The sequence below is a fragment of the Octodon degus genome, unplaced genomic scaffold (genome assembly GCF_000260255.1).
Source record: "Octodon degus isolate 3935 unplaced genomic scaffold, OctDeg1.0 scaffold00074, whole genome shotgun sequence".
NCBI lineage: Eukaryota > Metazoa > Chordata > Mammalia > Rodentia > Octodontidae > Octodon > Octodon degus.
Window position 1 is genome coordinate 5341629 of NW_004524650.1, and position 21699 is coordinate 5363327.

Below are 21699 nucleotides of genomic sequence, written 5' to 3' on the forward strand. Positions count from 1 at the left end.
AGAGAGTGGTCTTCCTGAAGCAGTTGGCCAGTGGCTTGCTACTTGTGACTGGGCCTCTTAGCCTTAATCAGGTTCCTCTACAAAGAATACACCTGAAATTGCCACCTCTACAAAAATTGACATCAGCAAAGTGAAAATCCCCAAACATCTCACTGATGCTTACTTCAAGAAGAAGCTGCAGAAACCCAGACACCAGGAGGGCGAGATCTTTGACACTGAGAAAGAGAGATACCAGATTTCAGAGCAGTGCAAGGAGGATCAGAAAGTAGTGGACTCACAGATTGTAGCAAAAATCAAAGCAGTTCTTTAGCTCTGGAGCCACCTACGATCCATTTTTGCTCTGACAAATGGAATTTATCCTCATAAATTAGTGTTCTAAATTTCTTACTAGGAACCTAATTAAATTACTGATACATTTTTTAAAAAATTAAAATGAAAATAAAAAGGGAGAGAAACTAACACAGGAATATATATTCTCTTTCCACTTAGGCCTTGTGATACATTGGGAATGCCATAACTAGATGTAGGCTCTTCACCTTCCAGAACTATGAGCCAAAGCAAACCTCTTTTCTTTATAAAGAATGCAGCCTCAAGTATTTCATTAATGGAAAATTGATTAATACAGTTAATGACCAAAATAGAAGAGCATCAGTAATTCTCTTTACTGAGGGAACTAAATTTTTGATCTATTATTTTCCTTTGAATTGTTTATATTTTAAAAGTGTCTCTACCATTGGTGTTAATATTCTCCACCAGATTTGAGCAGTAGCTTTATTCATTTTATTTTAATAGGAAATGCTATGAAAACTCAAACTGTGCTAAATCAACATTTAATGTTACAATTTGGACTCCATTAAAATTGTGAAATAAAATAATATGTATCCTGTAAAATTGTACAACCTTAGTTAACCCCTAGCTAATGAAAGCTAGAGGCCACAAAGATATTTGATAATGAACTTCATGTAGAAATAATCTCATTGATATGGTGCTTTGAGAATGTTAAGTACTGTGCTGGCTCTTCTCCTTCTCAGCATAGATAAGAGAATTTTGGAAGCACTCACAGTTCAGTGACCTCAAGAACACAATAAACAAAGAGTATTAGCCTGGAAAGATAAATAAATTATTTAAATTTTAGTTGAAGTTCTCTTTAGTGTTTGCTAAAGAACAAGAATTTTCTCCCAAGATAACAAAAAATATTTGGGAATTAACTATCTTATAAAATATATTTGTTATAGGAAATTCTATTTCATCAAAATGGTAAAATATTATTTAAATTTTTTTAAACCACTTAGTCTACAGACTATTTAATTAGTGAACTGTTCATCAACCTATAAAAAAACTCTTTGGCTTTGTACAAGTCATCCCACCACAACTTTTAGTGTGAATTATCCATTAGGATAGTTTGGGCTTGAATTTCCACCTGTACCTACTTAAAATGAAGGCTATCCCTAATAGACATAATTCTGAACACACATATGCCACTGAGTCATATCCCCAGCCCAAAAGCATTTTTAAAGCCATCTTAAAAATCATCAGTCCCGGGGGTTAAAAAAAAATGTTCCCACTGTGTGTTAGGGCAAGATTGCACATCTAATATTCTAAAGACAGGGTGGGATTTTGACTCTTATAAGACAGGGGATTCAGGAAGGGCAGAGTAGAGGTTCTTGCTCATCATTTTCCTTCTAAGCTTATGTTCTTTAGAAAAAACCTACTGTTACATAACCATTGAGACTACAGCTAGATGTATAGAAATATACACTTACATATGTGTATATAGTTTGTCTTTTTAAAAGTAAACTTTTTATTGATATGTAGCAAACAGAAATTTGTATAGATACTACAAGTTTTCACAAAATGAATTCAACCATAAAATTAGTATAGAGGATTACCAGTCTCAAAAAAGCATGTGTTCTTCCCAATCTTTATCCAGCCCATACCCATGTGTAGGAGACTTTTAGCATCATCAGCTAGTTTAGTCTATTTTTTAACTTCATGTAAATGGACTCATGCGATGTTGACTCGTGTAGCTGGCCTCTTTCTTGCAATGATAACATGGGTCAAGTGATTTACCATATTGTTGCTCACAATGGCAGTTCCCACATTCTCGCTACTGTATAGCATTCAATTTACTTTTCTAATCTATGATTTGAGTTTTTCCAGCTAGGGACTCTTATGAAATATGCTGATTGGTAGATAGATATAAATACAGATAAACACATGAATATAGTTTCAAATGAAAAGTAATCAATTTGAATAAGGAAACAAAGGAAAGCTTTGCAGATAAGCTTTTTCATCATTTTCACCTAAAAAATGCAAACTATGAAGTGAGAAAAGACAAGAATTTTGGAGCCTGACTTTCTATAATCTTTTTTTTTTTTTTTTTTTTTTTTTTTTTTTCTTTTCTTTTCAGTACTGGGGATTGAACTCTGGATCTTGCTTGCTAGATGGGACTCATAGTGATCATCCTGTTTTCAGGTTCCCAAGCGCTGGGATTACAGGCATGTGTCATCATGCCCAGTCTTCTATAATCTTAAAATATCTATCATTTCCTTATCTTCATAAAAAGTAGCTTCTATGTATCCAGCTCACCAGTTTTATATTGCTGATAAAGAAATAAGCATGAATTTAATGATTGAAAATGCCATAAATGTGATCTCTCATCATTTTGAGGATCAGAAGTCGAGAATGAGTCTTATGGGCCAAAATCAATTTTAGCAGGGCTTTCGGACGCTTCAGCAGAAATCCTGAATCGTATATCCTTAGCCTTCAGAAGCTGTGCGCATGGCCTGCTTCTGGCTCTTAGCCAACAGTCCCAGCACCCTGCCAGCCATGTCACGGGGCATCTCTCCTCTCACTCTCCCTTAGCCTCTTTCCTCTATAAGGACTCCTGGATGCCAGAGGACCCACCTGGATCATCCACAGTCATCAAGATCCATAGTCATATTTGCAAAGTGTCCTTTCTATATAAAGTAGCACATTCACAGATTCCAGATATTAGGACTGGATCTCTACTGGGGGGGAGGGAGCTGTTTGTTCAGCCTGTCATAGTACCTCTCAGAAATTATGTTTGGCCTCCATCCCTGGGTATACTTTGCCACTGCCAACTCACCAACGTTAAACAGAAACTCCATGTGCTTTTATACTGTAATCTCTGTGTGCCAACTCTTAGAGAGGAAATTCTTGGAAGGTCATGACTGCCCGGGTTGGCTGCTGTTTTCCTACCAGCATGCTCTGGTTGCGGATCGCAGGGGCACTAGGTGAGTGTCAGCCGGCTGCACTGAGGGGCACAACTTCCTGCACCCTCATGTCTCCTCATTAAAGATGAGGAGATGAGTCTTGGGGAGCTCTCTGCCGCTGGGGTTTTGCTTCAGTCGTAGTCAAAACACTGAGGTCTCTATGTGCCTCAGTTTCCTCCTCTGAAAAATGAAGTGCCTGGTAGACATAACATCCAAATAGTCACTTTAAGCAGAAATCGTTACAGAATTCAAAAATTCTGATCTTCTAACTAGTATAATTTAAATTAATTATAAAATTTGCACCATACTAAGGTATGATGTTAATAAAACTGAATTAGGAGTATGTAGGTGTTTTCTACCATCATCAGAACTTTTATATAAGCTTTAAACTGATGTAACATAAAAAGTTTATTGTCAAAAGTTGCTTGGTAATAAGACTAGATTATAAAGGGCTTGAGGTCAACATCATATTACTCTTCATATTTGTTTATGAAGCACCAAGAAGAACATTTTTCACTCAATGCCAAATAACAATGCCAAATAACATTTTCTCTTTTTATATATAAAAAGAGAAAATATTTTAGTGGCTTTCCGATTACTATTGTACAGTATCGAACAGTCTTACCAAAACTATAAAATAAGCTTTACTGTGCATAAATACTAACTGGGCTTGAAGAAATCGCTGGTTCTCCAGAAAGTTGGTCATGGGCCAGTGTGGGAGGCACAATAACTCCAGGCCTCCAATACTATTGCGAGTCTTTCTAAATCCTGTGACTCTGCCACATCATGACTCCATGCCACATATCCCTTAATGGTCACCTGAGTGCCTCTGACCTATAAAATTCTCTTGGTGCATCAGCGACTTCCTCTTCCCCTACCTCTGCCGAGCTAAGTTCCTAATTTTTCTTACCCCACCTATTTCCCATAAGTCTCCTGCTATGCCCCGGAGGTGGGACTTCCTGTCATAGCCCTGTTGCCTAGTTACTCGCGCCTTTTTACCCGCCTACATCATTTCCCTATGCCTCCACTATATATACCCAGCACCTCCCCTGAATAAAGCAGACTTGTTCAGAATCCTGTCTTGTCTCCAATTCTCGCATCTCCTGTCCTTTGTCCCCGCCTCAATTCCCCACTCCTCTCCCAGGTGACCTTCGTTGACTGACCCGCTGGTTCAGGACAGGCCAGAGAAATAGCCCAGTAGTCTAAGCACCTGCCTGGCAAGCGCAAGGACCTGGGCTGGATCCCCAGCATTGCATGCCTCGCTGGCCCCACCCTGGTGCACCCAGCCGGCCACTGAAACTGAGCGTGGTGGCCCACGCCTGTAATCCCAGTGCTAGGGAGGCTGGGGAGGCTGAAACTGGAGGATCACTTCAAGTCTGAGCTGCATAGTAAGACCCTATGCCAAATACACACCAAAAAGAAAGAAAGAAAGAAGAAAGAAAGAAAGAAAGAAAGAAAGAAAGAAAGAAAGAAAGAAAAGAAGGAAGGAGAGAGAGAGAGAGAGAGAGAGAGAGAGAGAGAGGAAAGGATGAAAGAAAAAAGAAAGAAAGATAGATTTAAAAAGAAAGAAAATTGGCCCAGAAGCGTGTAGAATTTTTAAATCATGTATCGTAAGGAGAGTAAAGGAGACAAGAAAGGACATAGAAAGTCTGGTCAATAATATTAGCTGTTTCATATTTGAAAAAGTTTTAAAAATCCATGCAGCTATGATTCTCAGTTGTGGTAAGGATAGATGTTGGAGAATTGCTAAGTATACATTTCCAGATACAAGCACATATCTAAAACTGGTTAGAAATTATATGATTGTGTGTATGAATTTTTTTTTTTTTTTTTGTGGTACTGGGATTTGAACTCAGGACATTGCACTTGCCAGGCAAGCGCTTATTCTACTGAGCTATCTCCCTGGCCCCCAATGTGTATGAATTTTTTAATTAATATTTGAGAAACACTTGATTACTTTCCTGGGTTGCCTGTTACTGAATTTCTACTTTGTTACTAAGAAAATAAAGCTATCCAGTAAGCATCAAAATAACCTCTCCAGACCCAGTGATCATTTTGAAATTGGTTTTAAGGATTGATTTATATATTGAAGTCCTAATCCTCAGAGACCTTAGAAGGCAAGGCCTCTGGGAGAAGATGACAAGGTAGCCTTAATGAATGGGCTTAACCGCTCTTATAAAAGGAGTCTGAAGAGGCTCATTAGCTTCTGCCACCTGAGAAGACAATGCAAAACCACCTCCTAAGAACCAGGAAATGGAACTTCAAAGCTTTCACTAAATACAAAATGGACCAGGGACTTAATCTTGGGCTTCTTAATGTCCAGAATTGTGAGAAATTTCTGTTCTTTATAAACTAGCCGAGCTTATGTGTCTTATGACAGCAGTCTGAATAGACTAAGACATGACAAACATAACAGCAGTTCTCATCAGTTGCTTTTATAAAAGCTTAGACAATGACCAAAAAATTACACATAGAAAAGTTATATTATGAAAACATTTAAAAACTAAGTATGGCAAACTTCATGGACATTAAGGTTTTATTTCTACAGTTAGAACAAAATTAATACTTTTTTGTATTTTTATTTTTTCCATAATTTTATTGAAAAAAATTAATACTTTATAAGCATTTTACTTTTTAGAGTCTACATAAAAATATTTTTATACTTGGCTTATCATTTAGCAATTAACATTACAAATCTGCATGCCAATGAACATATATAATCAGAAATATTTCAAGTTTAGAGAAATTTAAAATTTTTCCTTCCATCACTCCTGTTAAACTTAACTCCTGTGATTTGCCTCATCTTAGAACATAGCAGCATAATCTTTCCACTTGTTTGAGCCCAAATTATGCAAAATCATTTGTAAGGCTTTCCCCCCACCTTCCCATAAGAAGTCCATCCACAGCTCCTGCCAACGCCACCACTTACATGTGTCCTGAGTCTATTTCTCATCATCTCTACTGTCATGTTAGTCTGAATCAACATTTTACAAACGATGAGCTGCAACCCACTGATGAAGTATGAAATCAGTTTAGTGGGTCGCTGGTTTGGCTTGTGCTTAGATGTCTCCTGAAGCCTCATGGGACCATAGGTGGCGCTTTTTCAGAGGTGGCTAGGTCTATCCAGAGCTGGAATTGTTTCAAGGTGCTGTGCTAGGATCAAGGGTGTGAGTGCCACCTGCCCGAAGTGGTCTGGACAAGATAAAGGGGACAGAAAGACCCTGTTGTCTTGCTGTCTTCTGCTTGCCATGAATTGGTTCTGTCTGCTATGCTCCTCTGCTAAGCCACTCTGGCTTGGAGCCAGCGGTTGTGACTGAAATCTACAAACTGTGAGCTCAATAAACCTTTCTTCTTTTAACTTTAGGTGCAGGGTGTTTTGTCTCAGCAATAAGTATTCAAATTGGAATTAATCAGCTTTTCTCCTTCTACCATAAAAGAAATTAGAAAATCTCAGAGCTCATCCCTCTTGGTAAAAACACTGCCTCATGAAATTTTTGTTAATTTGTGTTTATGTACTGAATCACCACATAAACATATTTCTTGCTATGGATTGTGGTAAAAATTAAATCCTAGATTTAAGCCCAGATTATTGCTTGAGAATTACCTGGATTGTTTAAAACCCGGAACATTCATTCAAAGCATGGCAAGAAGCAAACGCGATGGCCTAAGAGCCCCACACGATCTGGCACCTGTTACCTGCGTCACCACATTTCTGTCCCTCATGCTCACTAGTCATGCTCCAGTCCCACAGGCCTCTGAGCCACTGAAAGCAGCTGTCTCCCCACCTCAGTGGCTTTGCACTTGCTGATCCATGGGCAGTGTTCTTCAGACACGGGAGGCTTCGTGCAAATGCATCTTCTCAAAATCACCTAAGATATTGCCGTCTTCGCTTTGCTCTTGTTCTTTCATGGAGCCTCTTCCCATAAGAAGCCACCTACTGTATCTGTTCTAGGTTTCAGACTAGTTTACTGCCTGTCTCCCTTAAGATCTATGGAGCCAGAGTCTTCCACCTCCGCTGCTGAGAACCTGAATTTGAAGCTGACACTTAGGGCGCACTGTGTGCATTTTGTCACAGAATGACCTACCAATTTGAAATGCTACACCAGACTTGCGAATCAAGGTTGAATAACAGGCTCTGCCAACCACTTGACATGCAGTATGCTTTCCTTTGCTTCTTATCTCTATCTTAGTCCACTAGGGCTGCATTAAAATACCATAACTTGAGAGTGGGGAAGCCCAAACTAAGGCATCAGCAGATCGCTTTCCTGGGAAAGGCCAGCTTCCTCATGGTGACTTGCAGCTGACTTCCCGCAGCAGACAGCACTAGGCCCTTCTCTGAAGCACCATCTTTCATGTTTGGGATCTGTCCTTGTGACTAATCGCTGCCAAGAAGTCCACCCCTAATACCTTCTCGCTGGGATGAGGTTTTTACTACATGACTTGGAGAGAGGAGATGAACAGTCTGCTCATTCCAACCTCCATTCCCTTCCACATGGCCGGCTTCCTGTGAGCAAGGATCCTGACATGCTGACATAGCCTCTTCTAGGCACAAGGCCCAGAATGGAGTATTAATGCCCTTCGGGTAAATTACAGAGATTGTGGATTTGTGGCGATTCCAGCACACAAGGTTGCATGTTTCTTCAACAAGTTTCTGTGGCCAGGATTAAGCATAAAAAAATACATATTTCAGAATTGATATTAATGGTCAGAAAGTTATAAAAGGCATGGAGAATGGCATTTAGCCCTGGCTTCATGATTTCTATCGACAATTTTGAGTCTTTTTTAAAAAGGTCTAAGCTTTTAGTCATTTTTAAATAAAATAATTAATACACTGCTACATCAATTTTCTTCCTTCCTTAAAATTTATTAAATATCATTCACTCATTCATTCGTTCGTTTGGCACAGGGTCTTGCTATGCAGCCCAGACTCATAGTGATCCTCCTGTCTCAGCCTCCCCAGCACTGGGATTACAGGTGTGCACCACCATGCCCTGTTTCAATGGCAAGCTCAGTTCCCTTGGGGACAGGACCAGCACAGTATGCATTACCAGGGATCAAACCTGAGTTCTTGTGCTTGCCAGGCAGGCACCTAGACCACCAAGCTATCTTTAGAACATAAATTGTAATTAGTTCTTATTTTTGCTCTTTATTCTCCATATTCCCCAGAACAGTATAGGTTTGCTTCTTATGTCATCCCCCATAACAGTGTGTCTTAGTGAATCTACTTACTGCTTGTAAAATTCTAGAGACAGTCTACTACAGATAATTTCATCTCCAGTCAGATAGACCAATAAATTTCAGGCGTGAGTGTGCCACCCAACCAAGTCACAGACACTAAGCGTGGCCAATCGTTCCCACAACCCACTTCTTCCTGGCTTGACTCACAACAAAGCCCACCAAGTAACCTCTCAGCCTTTGATTATGGTCTCTAGGATTACAGGAATTTTATAAAAAGTGCTTCCCACAAGGGCCAACCAAGGCAACTGACACATTCATGATGGACTATTTGCTCAAGATAATGGGGAACTCAGATAGCACAAGAATATTTATATTTTTATTTTTAAATTCCATTTTGATGAATGTTTTTATTGTAGAAAACAAAGAAGATGACTTTCATATTTGGATAGCATGATGAAGATGTTTACATCTTCCAAAGGTTAATACTTAGAAGAATATTTTAAAAACCAACTTGGCTGCAAATAGAGTGGGAAAGCACATCATTAAAACTTTATCTCTCCCCCCAGGAATGTTGAGAAGCACTCAGCAAATATTACATTCAGCCTTTTTGGCTGTGTTCATCAATAACAAAAGATACCATCTCCTCCTGTAAGTGAAGCAGATGGAATCCCAAACAAGCGGCCTCTCTCAAGGGCAATCAGAGGCAAAGCTAGAATTTAAGCTATTAGAAAAAAACATAACTGAAATCCATATCCTGGAGGGGCTGTATGGTGGGAATTATGCTCAGAGTATGGTATATCAGGATATATCCTAACCTTAATTCTAACTACCATAATCATTGAATGATGGAATTTGAAATAAAAAGAACTCTCAACTCACCCTATCCAACTTCTCACTTTAAAAATGAGAAGTCAAATGGCAACAAATTGAAGGCACTTGTCTTAAATGATTACAGTACAGAGTAGGGCCAGAACTGGAATACAAGTCTCTTCACTCCCAGATGAAAAGTCCTCATACCATGTTGTTCCAAATATCAAGTCGGGGCCCAAGCCCTGAGGAAGCTGAGCCCCAGTAGAGGTTGGAGTAGGCACAAACTCATGTGTTTGATCCCTAAGCTGAAAGAGAATACATGTCACCTGCCACGACAGTGTGTCTTAGTGAATCTACTCACTGCTTGTAAAATTCTAGAGAAGTCTACCATAGATAATTTCATCTCCAGTCAGATAAAGACCAATAAATTTCAGCAATAAGTGTGCCACCCAACCAAGTCACAGACACTAAGCATGGCCAATCATTCCCACAACCCCCTTCTTCCTGGCTTGACTCAACAAAGCCCACCAAGTAACCTCTCAGCCTTTGGTCTCTAGGATTAGAGGAATTTTATTAAAAAATCAACTGTGGTCATAGCTTACTCAGAAAAGGGAGTTCTATAAGCCCGGCTGTCCATCAAGATAAGATTATTTATCTTGGATGTTCCAGGGACTCACTTGGTAATCTATCAGGCACTACATAAATGTCAATTTAATGAGCTTTGTCACTCCACTCTACTTGGCCTCTGCCCATCAACTGTCAACTCTTCTGAAGCTCTTTACCTTGATGGGCTGGGCTGACATCATAGGGCACATGAGTCATGGGGACAGAGTCGGAGGGCTGTGAGGACATGATGGCCCCATGTCATAGGGAACATGGGATACACAGGTGCCAGAGGACAAAGTTAGGAAGGAATCAGAAGTGATCAAGACTACAACAGAGTAGCCCTTCAAGAGTACTTTTCTTTCAGATCAAAGGCTTCCTAGCCTTCACATCCTGTTTGGTCTGTCCCAAACTCCACTTTGTCCTTCAAAGTACTAGTCTTTCCCCTTCTTCATTCATTCTTGCATCTTATCCACAAGGCCATTTCACAGCTGTATGAGCTTCTGTGGCTTCTCTTCCTCTGCCATCACAATCCAGTGGCATCTGTTTTTCTTCAGTTCCATAAACTATGTAGCTATGTTTTTCCATACCCTTTGGTTCCCATTCATTCCTCCTTTCTGTGTCCCTCTATCTGTCCGTCTGTCTCTCTCTCTGTCTCTCTCCTCTCTCCCTCCCCTCTACTTCCCCCCTCAATACTTATCAGATCTGGTCCTTTTCTTTCTTTTCTCAAGCCAATCATTAGGCTTAACCACTTTGCAGTTAGCCATTTTTACCGACAGTTAACCTGCATATGTACTGACATTCAGCCAAACTGACACTGAGAATATCCCTCAAAGCTGTATTTGTTCCTTTTTCATTGTCTTGCTTTAAATCAAAGCTCTTGCAAATAGGATGGGAGAACTGGAAAAGATGTCAGAACTACTTCTAACATAACAGGCAACAACACTGACTCAGAGATACTGCTTCGTGACCACCATAGGCTTTTAAGAACCCTTTCCAATTTACATTCCAAGTCTTCTTGCTAGTACCTACCTCATCCGTTCATATAAACGTTCTGTTCAAAACACAGCATACTGCTAAAAACTGAACGTTTATATCATTTCATCTTCTCACAATGACACTGCCTGGCAACACAAATATTTCCAGGAAGCTTAATTGGGTTTTGGTAGCCACAAATGATGAAGTTGGAACTCTTCCACAGCTCAGATGCCAACCTGGAACCCAGCTGCGCAGTGCTGCCCTCATTTCTATCTCTGCTCAGAGGCACTCCATCCCTGGTCAAGGGTGAATGTCTGGTGAAATCTGTACTGACAACAAATGACTACAAAACTACATGCCTCATCTCCTCCCCAACAGCAAAGTGTGCACACAGATACCACCCGTGTGTATGTGTGTCTCATAGATACAAAGAAGTGTGTATATATAATAAATATGTGTACACTTTAGTGTAAGTCGTAAAACTTATGCCAAGATGTCATGCGTAAAAATTTTACTTTTTTTGATAAGTTCCTGTCAACCAGAATGCAATGTATGCATACACAGCATTTTCTTATTCTCTGAACACTTTTCTTTCTGCCTTTGGTTCTTTTCTTGAAATTCTCACTTATCTTTGATCTTTGGCCTTGATAGAAATGTAGCTCATCATCTCTGTTACGTTTTTGAAAATTCTACTCAGGTAATTTCTTCTGGTAAAATGACAAAACCAGATCAGTCATGGCCCTGGAGGTAGATGAAAAAGAAGGGGTCTATTTTGCAATGGCAGGGAAGATGTAAAATCACTGTGCCATAAATGCCAAAGGGCACAGCCACTCAGGCAGAGAGAAAGGTGGGCACAGTCCTCGGATGAAGAGTCCTGCTTTGGGGATCCAGGAACATGTGTCAGATTCTGTAACTAGCACGAAAAAAGTTATGCAGTTGCCAAATGACATTTTGTGCATGCTTAAGGAGCATTAATAAACAGTGAATGGGGGCCTGCCCCTTAGCTCAGTTCTTTAAGTGGCTGCTTCAACAAAGCAGTCAGGCACAGGTTGCTGTGGTTCGATCCCCAAAACTCAAGCCAGCCAAACCTGCCCTGAAGGCATCTGGAGAAAAAAAAACCAAAAAACCAGCTAAAGTAAAGCAGTAAGTAGACTCTGGCAAGGAATAGAGAATGGGAGAATGAAGGATGGATTATATTTTGAGCCACGCTGAGCTATGGGGGGAACCTCCCATTTCCACTCACTCAGGAATGGTTCTGAGTCATTATAATACTACCTGGGGGCAACTCCTCTGACAGCTGTGGCTTCTATTTTCATTTGGAAATTCAGCTCTTCCTTTGCCAGTCTTGGCACTTTTGGGGTCTGTTCTGAAGCATGATTCACAGCACTCTCCAAAGGCCAAACCACCACAGTATCCTGTTCAATCAGCACTCTGCTCCCTCGACCTAACGGGGATTCTCAGACTGAGACGCAAGATGAGGGCCCCGGGTCACCTGAGGAGGTAGGAATTCCAGCCAAGACACTTGGCAAAAGAAACACTGAGACTATATGAGAGGCCTAAGGGAGAGGGGAAGGAGTTGAAGAACCTAACTGCCAAAGTTTTACTTAATCTACAACAGCCTACCGATCAGACAGCACCATTGTTTCCATGAACGAGGGTGACTAACATGTTTGCTAAGGGGCCAGGACCTGTGAGAGAGGAGGGGAGGATGCACCAAAGCCTACGAACAGCCTGAGGAATAAAAACACGCCGTCAGGAGTCAGGTGCTGGAAGAGGCGAAGTGAAGAAAGTAATCTCATCAACACACTAACAAATTATTACTGAAGTACACACCTTGCAGACAAACTTTTGCACTGAATTGTGATTTTATTTTTTTTCATAAAATACAAACCTTTGCACTACATTATAGTAGTGTTCTAGCACAAGAAAATTCCAAATTGTTCATGGTGGAGAGGAGGTTATATAATATTTTTTCATTCTTAAAATCAATTATAAATAAAACGGTCATGATAAAGTATGTTGGACTTGTACAGCATGCAGATTATTGCTTAGAACTTGCATATACTTTAAAGTGGCACACATACAAATAAAGTGTACAAACATTTTGAAATTTTTAACAAAAATACCAAAGCCATTTATTATCAATCCAGATAAATCACAACTGGAAACCAAAATAAAGGATACTAAATTGTATTCTAATTACTGATAAGTCTTATTAACACTGATTTATAAATTATCTAGTTTTATGTTTTATAAATAAAACAAAGTTCTTCAGCCTTAGGGAAATTATAAAGTTATTCTCAAAACGTTAAGTGTATTTTGAGAGACTTCCAAAAACTTTAACAATTAAATATTATGTATTATATAGTCTCAAAAAACTATATATAATATATATTCACTATAGCTATTGCAAGTACTACAGTTTTCAAGTAGATTTTCCAATAGAGTCTAAATGGCATTATTATTACAACTTCTAACAATTAGCAAAAACAATTCCTAACTTATTCTAGCTATAAGTATTACCACACAGAAGCCCATTAAGTAAAAAAACATAGTCATACCAGAAACAAAACAAGCAGGAAACAAAACTACACGCCACATTTTATTCACAAATATATTTTTAGGTTTCATTAACCAAACAGTAGCAAGTAACTGCTGCACATTCCACTACAGAAATACAGAAAAATAAAGAAAAAATATAGGTGATGTTTAACAAGTTTTTCAGCCAGAGGTATTTTACCTATATATCTTTAAGATTTAGAAATGCTTCTCATTATTTTTGGTCTTGTATGTAGGGTCTGATTTCAAAATTCTGCAGCTCAGAGTGGTGTAAACATTTTCAATGCAAATAAATCAATCTTTAGGAGCTGCCTACCAGTCTGTCCTGGGATGCAAAGTATTTTCCAATTAAGGTATGATATTATCAGAGAGGCTGTCTGAGTTCTGGGTGAAAAGACAGTAGGGCTCAAGTCATTGGGTGCTGAACTCCTGGAAACCCCAGGTAATCTTTTAGCTAGTAAGCTTGTTTTTAAAGAAATATTACCAGAACAAAGTTTTCTCTGTTGCAGAACAGTGTTCTAAATAAAATAACTCTGCCGAAGACAGACCCCCACCCCGATCCCACCTCCTAACAGCTCAGCCCCCTCTGCTCCCCTGGCTTACAATGAACCCCTAGCTTAAATACTTTCTAAAATTCATTGCTAACCCAGCTTTAAAAAAAAGAGTGATTACAGATGTTTCTAAATAAAATCATAATTAGCTTTGCTTTGTGTTGTAAACAGTTATTAGTACATATTGAATAGCTTCCTGTAGCCTCCTGAATTGTGTTTTATTAAATTTACAACAATGCTTTTTTTCAAGGAGAACCAATTTGTAAACTTTTAACCTTGGTACAAGACCAAGAATGTTACAGATGTACGGAAGATCTCTGGAGTTGACACAGAAAGGTGTTGGCCTATTGCAGGGAGGCACCAAGGAAGTCTGGTGTGTCAGCCAGAACAAATAGAAGGACTAAAAAGATTTAGAAAACTTGGAGATTGAGGTTTTTCATCTTTTAAGGGAAAAGCAGTCTTGGTGTCTGCTCTAGACCCTAAAGGCTGTTTTTTGCTACAAACATCACATGTGCGTTGTATCAAAATTCTCTTTCAGCATTTGTAGTGGAAGCCAGCCGTGGTTAAGGCCGGGAGGTGAGCACCTCCGAGAGTACGCCTGGGGAGGCGAGTGAGAACCTGGCTCCTACCTGTTGCAAACCCTGCGCCACTCTTCTGAGAAAGTGATATGGTAGCTTCTTATGGAACCAAAACACACAAGTACTTAAGCGGCTATGAAATAGAACTGACAACATCACCAAACGTGAATTTTTCAAATTCATTCACAACTGGCTAGGAGTACTTCAACTCAACTCAGAAGCATATTTACATATTTGGAGTAAGTACAACACAAAAAATCAAAATTCATTCAGATGTTTACTAGGGCCTTTTGGAACACGTTTGTTTCCCTTAAAAATGAAGTAGCAGAAACACACACACGACTGTCACATTTCCCTTGTCTCCATGAGAAGGTTGCCATGTGCATGATAGTAAATGGCGCCCTGACAGGAAAGTTGGCCCTTCCTACGTGGAGCGCACCTCCCCAGGTGCCCAGCGTGTCTCCGAGAGAGTATACAATTTTAAAACCGACACGAGTAAACTTTGACTTGAGTCAGCTACTAAGATTTGGAAAAGAATCTGATTCAGATGCCTACAAACTAGGCATTTATTACAAGTTTTAAGACAGTCCTGGGTCATCTGAAATATACCAGAAAGTCAATGATAATGACATAACTCATTTCTCATAACATGGTACGGGTCTATGAAGTAAAATAGTTGAAATAAAAAATTGTTCACATAGTAAGGGGCACTTGAAGACTGAGTCAATTTGCACTCATAAAACTCCATTTGGAGGTGTAAATAAATGCAAAGAATTCTTAAAATTTAGATATAAGAATGTAGGCTTTACAAATTCAGGCTCCTAATTTTAAATTCTCACAAAATATTTAATGAAGGATGTATGAATTTGCACGCTACAAGTTGGTTTCCACTGATTTTTAAGTTTCACAATGACTTATTTTCTAGAATACTACACATTCGGGTTGTCACTAATCTTTTTCTAGAAAAATAGAATTAAAAATGTATACCAATTTACTTTTATTTTCTACAAATAATTTATTAGTGTTGTCAAATATCATAATACCTCATAATCATTTATGTTAATCCATGTAGCCAAAATATTTAACATTTAAAATGTCTAGCAAAAGTCTGTCATTTAATAAATGAAAAATTCATTGCTTAATAAGTGATATGGTCTGCCTTTATTTGTATTTTAGGTAGCTGGATACAATCACAGAACAGCAAAGTACAGCTCTGTAGAGATCTGACTCAAAGTAGCATGGTAGGTTATTGTGGCATTTCCATTTGATTTCTGTTGAATAAAGAAACATATATAACCTACTTTTTTACATTGAATTTGGATGCTGGGTTAACTGTCACGCAGCCAGCATAAGGCAGGGCCCGAAGACTAAGGAAGTCATAGCCTTTGTTTAAAACTTTGCTTTTTAAAATATAGTAATAGTGAGCATCTCTACCATCAGTAAAAGGTAACACGAATGAAAGTAAAAATGAAGTTTCAACGTGAAACAACTATTGAAACTACTACATGGAAACTCACTAACACAGCTTTATATTGTATTATCGGTGGGTTTAAAATCTGCGTTCAGAATTATAGAAATATCCAAAGAGTCAAAAATGTTTATTTCAAGGTTTATTTTTGTAAAGGAATGAATTTCCAAAATAGTTTTATAATATAAATGTTTTTCTTTTTTAAAAAGCCACTTTTCTTGCAAAGGAGCAGAACAAGATAAAATCACTTTATTTCCTAGGCCAATACATATTAAATGACTATGATGTAGACATCAATAAATTTAATGAGCCATTATCAATGTTACTATTAGCTGCTTTAAAAACAAATACCTATATTTCACATTACTTTGTCAAAAATAAGTGTACCTTTTAGAAGCAAATCAACCTCATTTTATCATTTAGACTAAGATTTCAGTTTCTATCTTTAAATGTTCTAGAACTTATCAGGCTCTGTCCACATTGGACAACAAGTCAAATTAAATTAAAAATCTTGATTACATTCAACTAGCCTCCTCTCATCATCATAAGACAAACAATGAAAATGAATGAACATTTTCCTTCAAACTGGGAAATTGAATGAATTAAATCTTTTGAGTGGGGTTCAATTAAGTTCAAGTATTTACAGCTAGTTGAATTAAATTTTTTCCCTAGGTTAAGAACAATCATTAAAGTCAAGTATTTGAGAAAAATAAATAAAGGCAACAAAAGATAAATAATTCTATATTAGGATTGCAAAATCCAAAACACACATACCCATGCGTGCGCGTGCACACACACACACACACACACACACACACACTTGTTTATTTTCATGTAAGACAATAATTTTGATAACCATAATACTTGGATTAAAATACCTTATTCTTTCCTGCTCTGCTAAGAAAGACAAAAGCTCAGTGCACTCAAAGTGCTGAGTGAGCAAGGGTGACTGTCAACTGAGAAAACAGGAACACTGATTATTCTGTCATTTTGGTCTCATCAAGAGGCCCTTTTCAGGAGCATGACAAAAACATGTTTCATAAGACTATACTCATGATATCAGGTTCTGAACTTGGGAGATTTTGCAAACGGAAAAATACCTTTTTTTAAAAAAAAATGAAACCAGACAACAGTGTCCAAACGTTTTCTTCCCTAATGACTTGTACAGTATTAGCCTAGCCCACCGGTGGTGAACCTACGGCACGCAGGCCACAGTGTTGTCTGTACCACAAAAAGCTCTTACAGGTTCACTATCACTCACCCAGGCATTTATCAATGTTTACTCTTAGAAGAATCTCATTCTTAAAGGAGGTCCATAGTATCTGCCTTAAGCCTTACTATAAAATAAAAAGAAATGAATTGATAAAATGCTAAAATAGAAATAAGTGACATCTAAAAATTATCTTAAAATGCAGGAAGTATATTCCATGACCAAGCTAATGAAAAATCTTCAGATGAGTAACATACTTCATCCTAATAGATGATTGCATATCTAAAATAGAAAATGTCATTTTTAATAATCTGGGGGAAAGATCATGTCAACAATTTGGAAATAAAATCCCATATAAGTGCTGACATAAGAAAAGAGTACAACGCAAAAGAATGTCGAGTGTTATTTACAGGTTTGAAAGCAGTTCTTGTCTTTTCACCAAAGGTGGTAGTGCTCCAAGGGCACCAAATTATCACAGTCATCTTTCCACAGAGAAAAATACTAAAGCAGGCTACAAGATTTCCAAAAAGATTCACCACTAATATCTATAATTTTCACTTAAAACTTTAAGACTGTATCCATGCTTATAATGCAGAAGAAAAAAGAAAATCTTGGAATGAAGACTAAATTTGGTTTCTTCTAAAAAGAAGAAAATATGACACGGAAACTGTGAATAACAATGATAATTCATAAGGAAGCACAAGAACATGCCAATTTGTTCTATAGTAGATACAATGCTGGGTAGTAATGAAGATTGCTTATCTAAACAAAAGTGCTTGACAAACCTCACCTTTAATCAAGTTTTCCATTCTGAAGACTATTATTGGCTTTCTCTTGTCTGATGAGAGAGATGACTTTGACGCACCCTTTATAGATTTTGATCATCCACATGACATTCATCACATCCAAAACAACACAAGTAGAGAGCCACGAATATTGGATTACAGCTCCCATCCTGATGTAGGGTTCTGTTCCATAGACAGAATACAAGAAGCTATAGAAAGGAGGTATTACAGCAATCCGCACAATGAAGAACACCACTGTCATAAGAATTCCATTGATGACATTAGCTTTCGAAAACTTAGGATACTTCAGAGCTTCGAAGAACCACCTGAGAAGAGAATTAAAGAAACATCACATTTATAACACTGCAAATTAACCATCCCATTTTTATTTTTTAATTTATTTACAAGTCAGGCAATACATCCTTATGATTTATATGGAAAAGCAAAGGGCCTAAAGTAACGAACCCAATACCAAAAGAAGTGAGTTATTGCTCACTACCCACTCCAAAAACTTACCATGAAGCTACAGCAATCAAGATTGTATAGTATTGGAGAAAACATAGAAAAATCAGGGCCAGTCAAATAGCTCAGTGGACTAACGTGCCTGCTTAGGCAGAGCGCAGCAGCCAGCGTTCCATCCCCGGTGCGCTAGCCCCACTACTGGGGCGCGCTGAGACAGTGACTGAGACTGGGCATGGTGACATGCGCCTGTAATCCCAGCTCTTTAGGAGGCTGAAAGCAGGAGAATCACTATGAGTCCAATCTGTATAGTGAGACCCTGTAGACCCCGTACCCTGTCGACCCTGTACTAACTACATAAAAAAAGTCAATGAACAGAAAGCTCAGAAAAAGACTCATGCAAATATATTCAACCGATTTTGCCATAGCTTAAAGATAATTCAATAGAAAATCATTTTTATAAACTGTAAAGCATTACATCTATATGCAGAAAAATAAACCTAATACCTAAGATTAAACAGCCCTAATGCCACACACAGAAATTAATTCAAAATAGATTAAAGGTACCCATATAAAACACACTAAAACTTCCAGAAAAAGAGGAAAAATATCTGTATAAGCTCAGGTTTGGTGATTTTTTTTAATATGGCGCCAAAAGTATGAATCATGGAACGTAGAATGATAAGTTAAACTTCACTAAAGTTAAAAACTTCCTCTGCGAAACACACTTTTAACAGAATGAAAGATAATCATGCACTGGAAGAAAAGGTTTATAATGTACACATATGAAGTATACCAAAATGTACAGAGAATTTTTTAAACCAAACAATGCAGAAAAAACTCAATTAAAATAAGAACAAAATATCTTAAACATCTCATTAAAAAGGATGTGCAGATGGAAAACAAGCATATGAGTTAAAATACTGGCACACTACAATATTGGCTAAATTCACCTTTACATTCTTTGTATATAATGTATATAAAACATAAGTGAACATTTATACTTGGATATCCTCCCCAAGATCTCAGTATGCATGTACAAATATTCTAGACTCCTAGAAAATATGACATCTGAGACCCCTCTGGTCCCAAGCATCGTAGATAAGGGACACTTAACCTATATGTGTACAGTACAAGTATAGGCGGTAAGGCAGCCCAAGCAAGAAGTGATGAAGTAGGGCACCAACAGCAGAGGTGGAAGAGAGGGGTAAAGAATAAGGGAAATACTTAGAAAGTTATATGGCAGGACCTGGTGATGGATGAAATGTAGGCGAGGAAGAAATTGGCAGCAGAATCCCACATGTCAAGCAGGAGTAATTAAGTGAACAGACAGGCCACACACTGATCAAGAGAATGCAGAGAGTAACCTGTCCCACTGCTTTAGGCATTTTAAATTTGACGTCCCACTGGAGAGAAAAAAAAAAAAAAAAAAACTGGCCTATAATATAAAGAGATAATATCAAGTAGTCTTCATATATAGAACAAAACTGTGGTCCAGGGATATTAAGTAACTTGCTGCAGAGCCAGGGTTATAGCTCAGTCACACAGCACTTGCCTGGCAAGCATGAGGTCCTGAGCTTGATTCTCGGTTCCAAAACAAAAAGTAGCTTGCCACAACCATTAATCCTGACAGGGCAACTTCACTAGATTAAGAAAAGGTTGGCACACTCTCCTGAGTATATCTGGGTGGGCGATGGAGGAATCAACTCCCTTGCCTTTCCTTCCTGGCACACTTTCCTGCTGCCATGAATTAAGCAGCATCTTCCCACCATGCTGTTCTGCCACAAGCTGATTATGGCATGAAACTATGAACAAATTAAACCTCTCCTTCTCTAAGTTGTAGGTGTTAAGAATTACATTTCAGTGATGAGAAAGCTGAAAAATACAGAGCACTGGTGACAAGTGTGGGGACCCTGTTGTGACTAGGCCTATGCATGAGACTCAGAAGGCTCTGGAACTACTTTGGGAGGTGCTGTAAAGGCTTAAACACATGGCATAGGAAAGTGTCAGATGTGTGACTCATGGGAGAGCTCAGAAGAGCAGAGTGCTCATAGGAAAACCAGGAAGTGTCCAGCAGAACAGGACTCCACCGGCAGTTGCACTGCAGGCCATGTGTGTTCATCTCTGGCAGAAAATTTGTCTAGATTTTTCCCATGTTCTGAGACTTTGAAAGCAACTGACATTAAGTGTAGTAATTAATCTTTTTGTAGAGGAAATTTCAAAACTGCCTAACATTCAAGCTGTGGCATGGGTACTGCTGGCTTTTAACCAGATTTCTGGGCAAAGAACAGATCACAAAAAAACCTGCAAAACATAAATTTTGACCTAGAAAGAAGCATGGGTATTTGGTGCCAAACGAGCTCTGGTTTCTAAAGAGATTAGCAACATTAAAAAGAAAACACATACTGTGACAAGGCCAAAAGAAAAAAAAGACACCTTGATGGCTTCTCAAGGAACATCAAGACTCTACCCATTGCAGGCTTAAGGATGCAGGCTTAAGGATGCAAGTGTCAACTTTTCTTTTTAGGAGAGAGTTCCAGGGACCCCTGCCCAAGAAGGGCCTCCTAGAATACTGGTTCCCCAGGATTCATCATGCTCAGCCATTCAGCCCTCAAGAGGCTGCCACTGTCATGGGGGCCTAGCTACTACTTCCACTGGCAGCAGACCTTGGTGTCATCAATGGCAAAGGAAACCACAAGAACTTCAGAAACGCATAATAATTAAATAGCACCCTCCTGAACAACCAATGGATCACAGATGAAATTAAATAAGAAATTAGGCATTTTCTACAGTTAAATGATAATGACAATCTGGATCTTATGGACACAACAAAAGCAGTCCTAACAGGGAAATTCATAGCAGTGCATTCCCACCTCAGGAAAACAGAGCAAGAGCAGATAAACAACACACGGTGACTCTCAAACTTCTAGAACAAGAGCATGCTAAGCCAAAACTTGTGCAGTGGAGAAAATTATAAATATCAGAGCAGAAATTAATGCACTGGAGACTAAAATAACAATACAAAGAATCAATGAATTGAAGAGCTAATTCTTAAAAAGATAAATAAAATCAACAAACCCTTATCCAACCTTATAAAAAGAAAGAAAGAAAGAAAGAAAGAAAGAAAGAAAGAAAGAAAGAAAGAGACTCAAAGCCACACATTAGGAATGAAAAGGGTGAATTCACAACGGACCTTACAGAAATTCAAAAGGTCACCTATAGCTACACTTTGAAAACTTATATTCCAAAAGGATGGGGAATGCAGACAGGACAGAATCATATAT

The 21699-nt window shown here is 38.5% G+C and overlaps 1 protein-coding gene across 4 annotated transcripts in view; it reads right to left on the bottom strand.

Moving 5' to 3' along the window:
- LOC101582876 (transmembrane protein 56) overlaps nt 1-21699 on the bottom strand; it is a 109490-nt gene that overhangs the window by 18829 nt on the left and 68962 nt on the right. For 2 of the 4 annotated variants that reach the window (XR_002822013.1, XR_002822012.1), the window contains exons 7-8: nt 17962-18282; nt 17223-17298 (exon numbers count right to left, since the gene is read on the bottom strand). Coding sequence is in view for 2 of the 4 variants with exons in the window: in XM_023720253.1 (XP_023576021.1) it covers nt 17964-18282 (319 nt within the window). In the remaining 2 variants the exon portion in view is untranslated. Of the gene's footprint in view, nt 1-17222; nt 17299-17318; nt 18283-21699 lie in introns of those variants that run through there. The other 2 variants (XM_023720253.1, XM_004635699.2) reach the window with 1 other exon arrangement.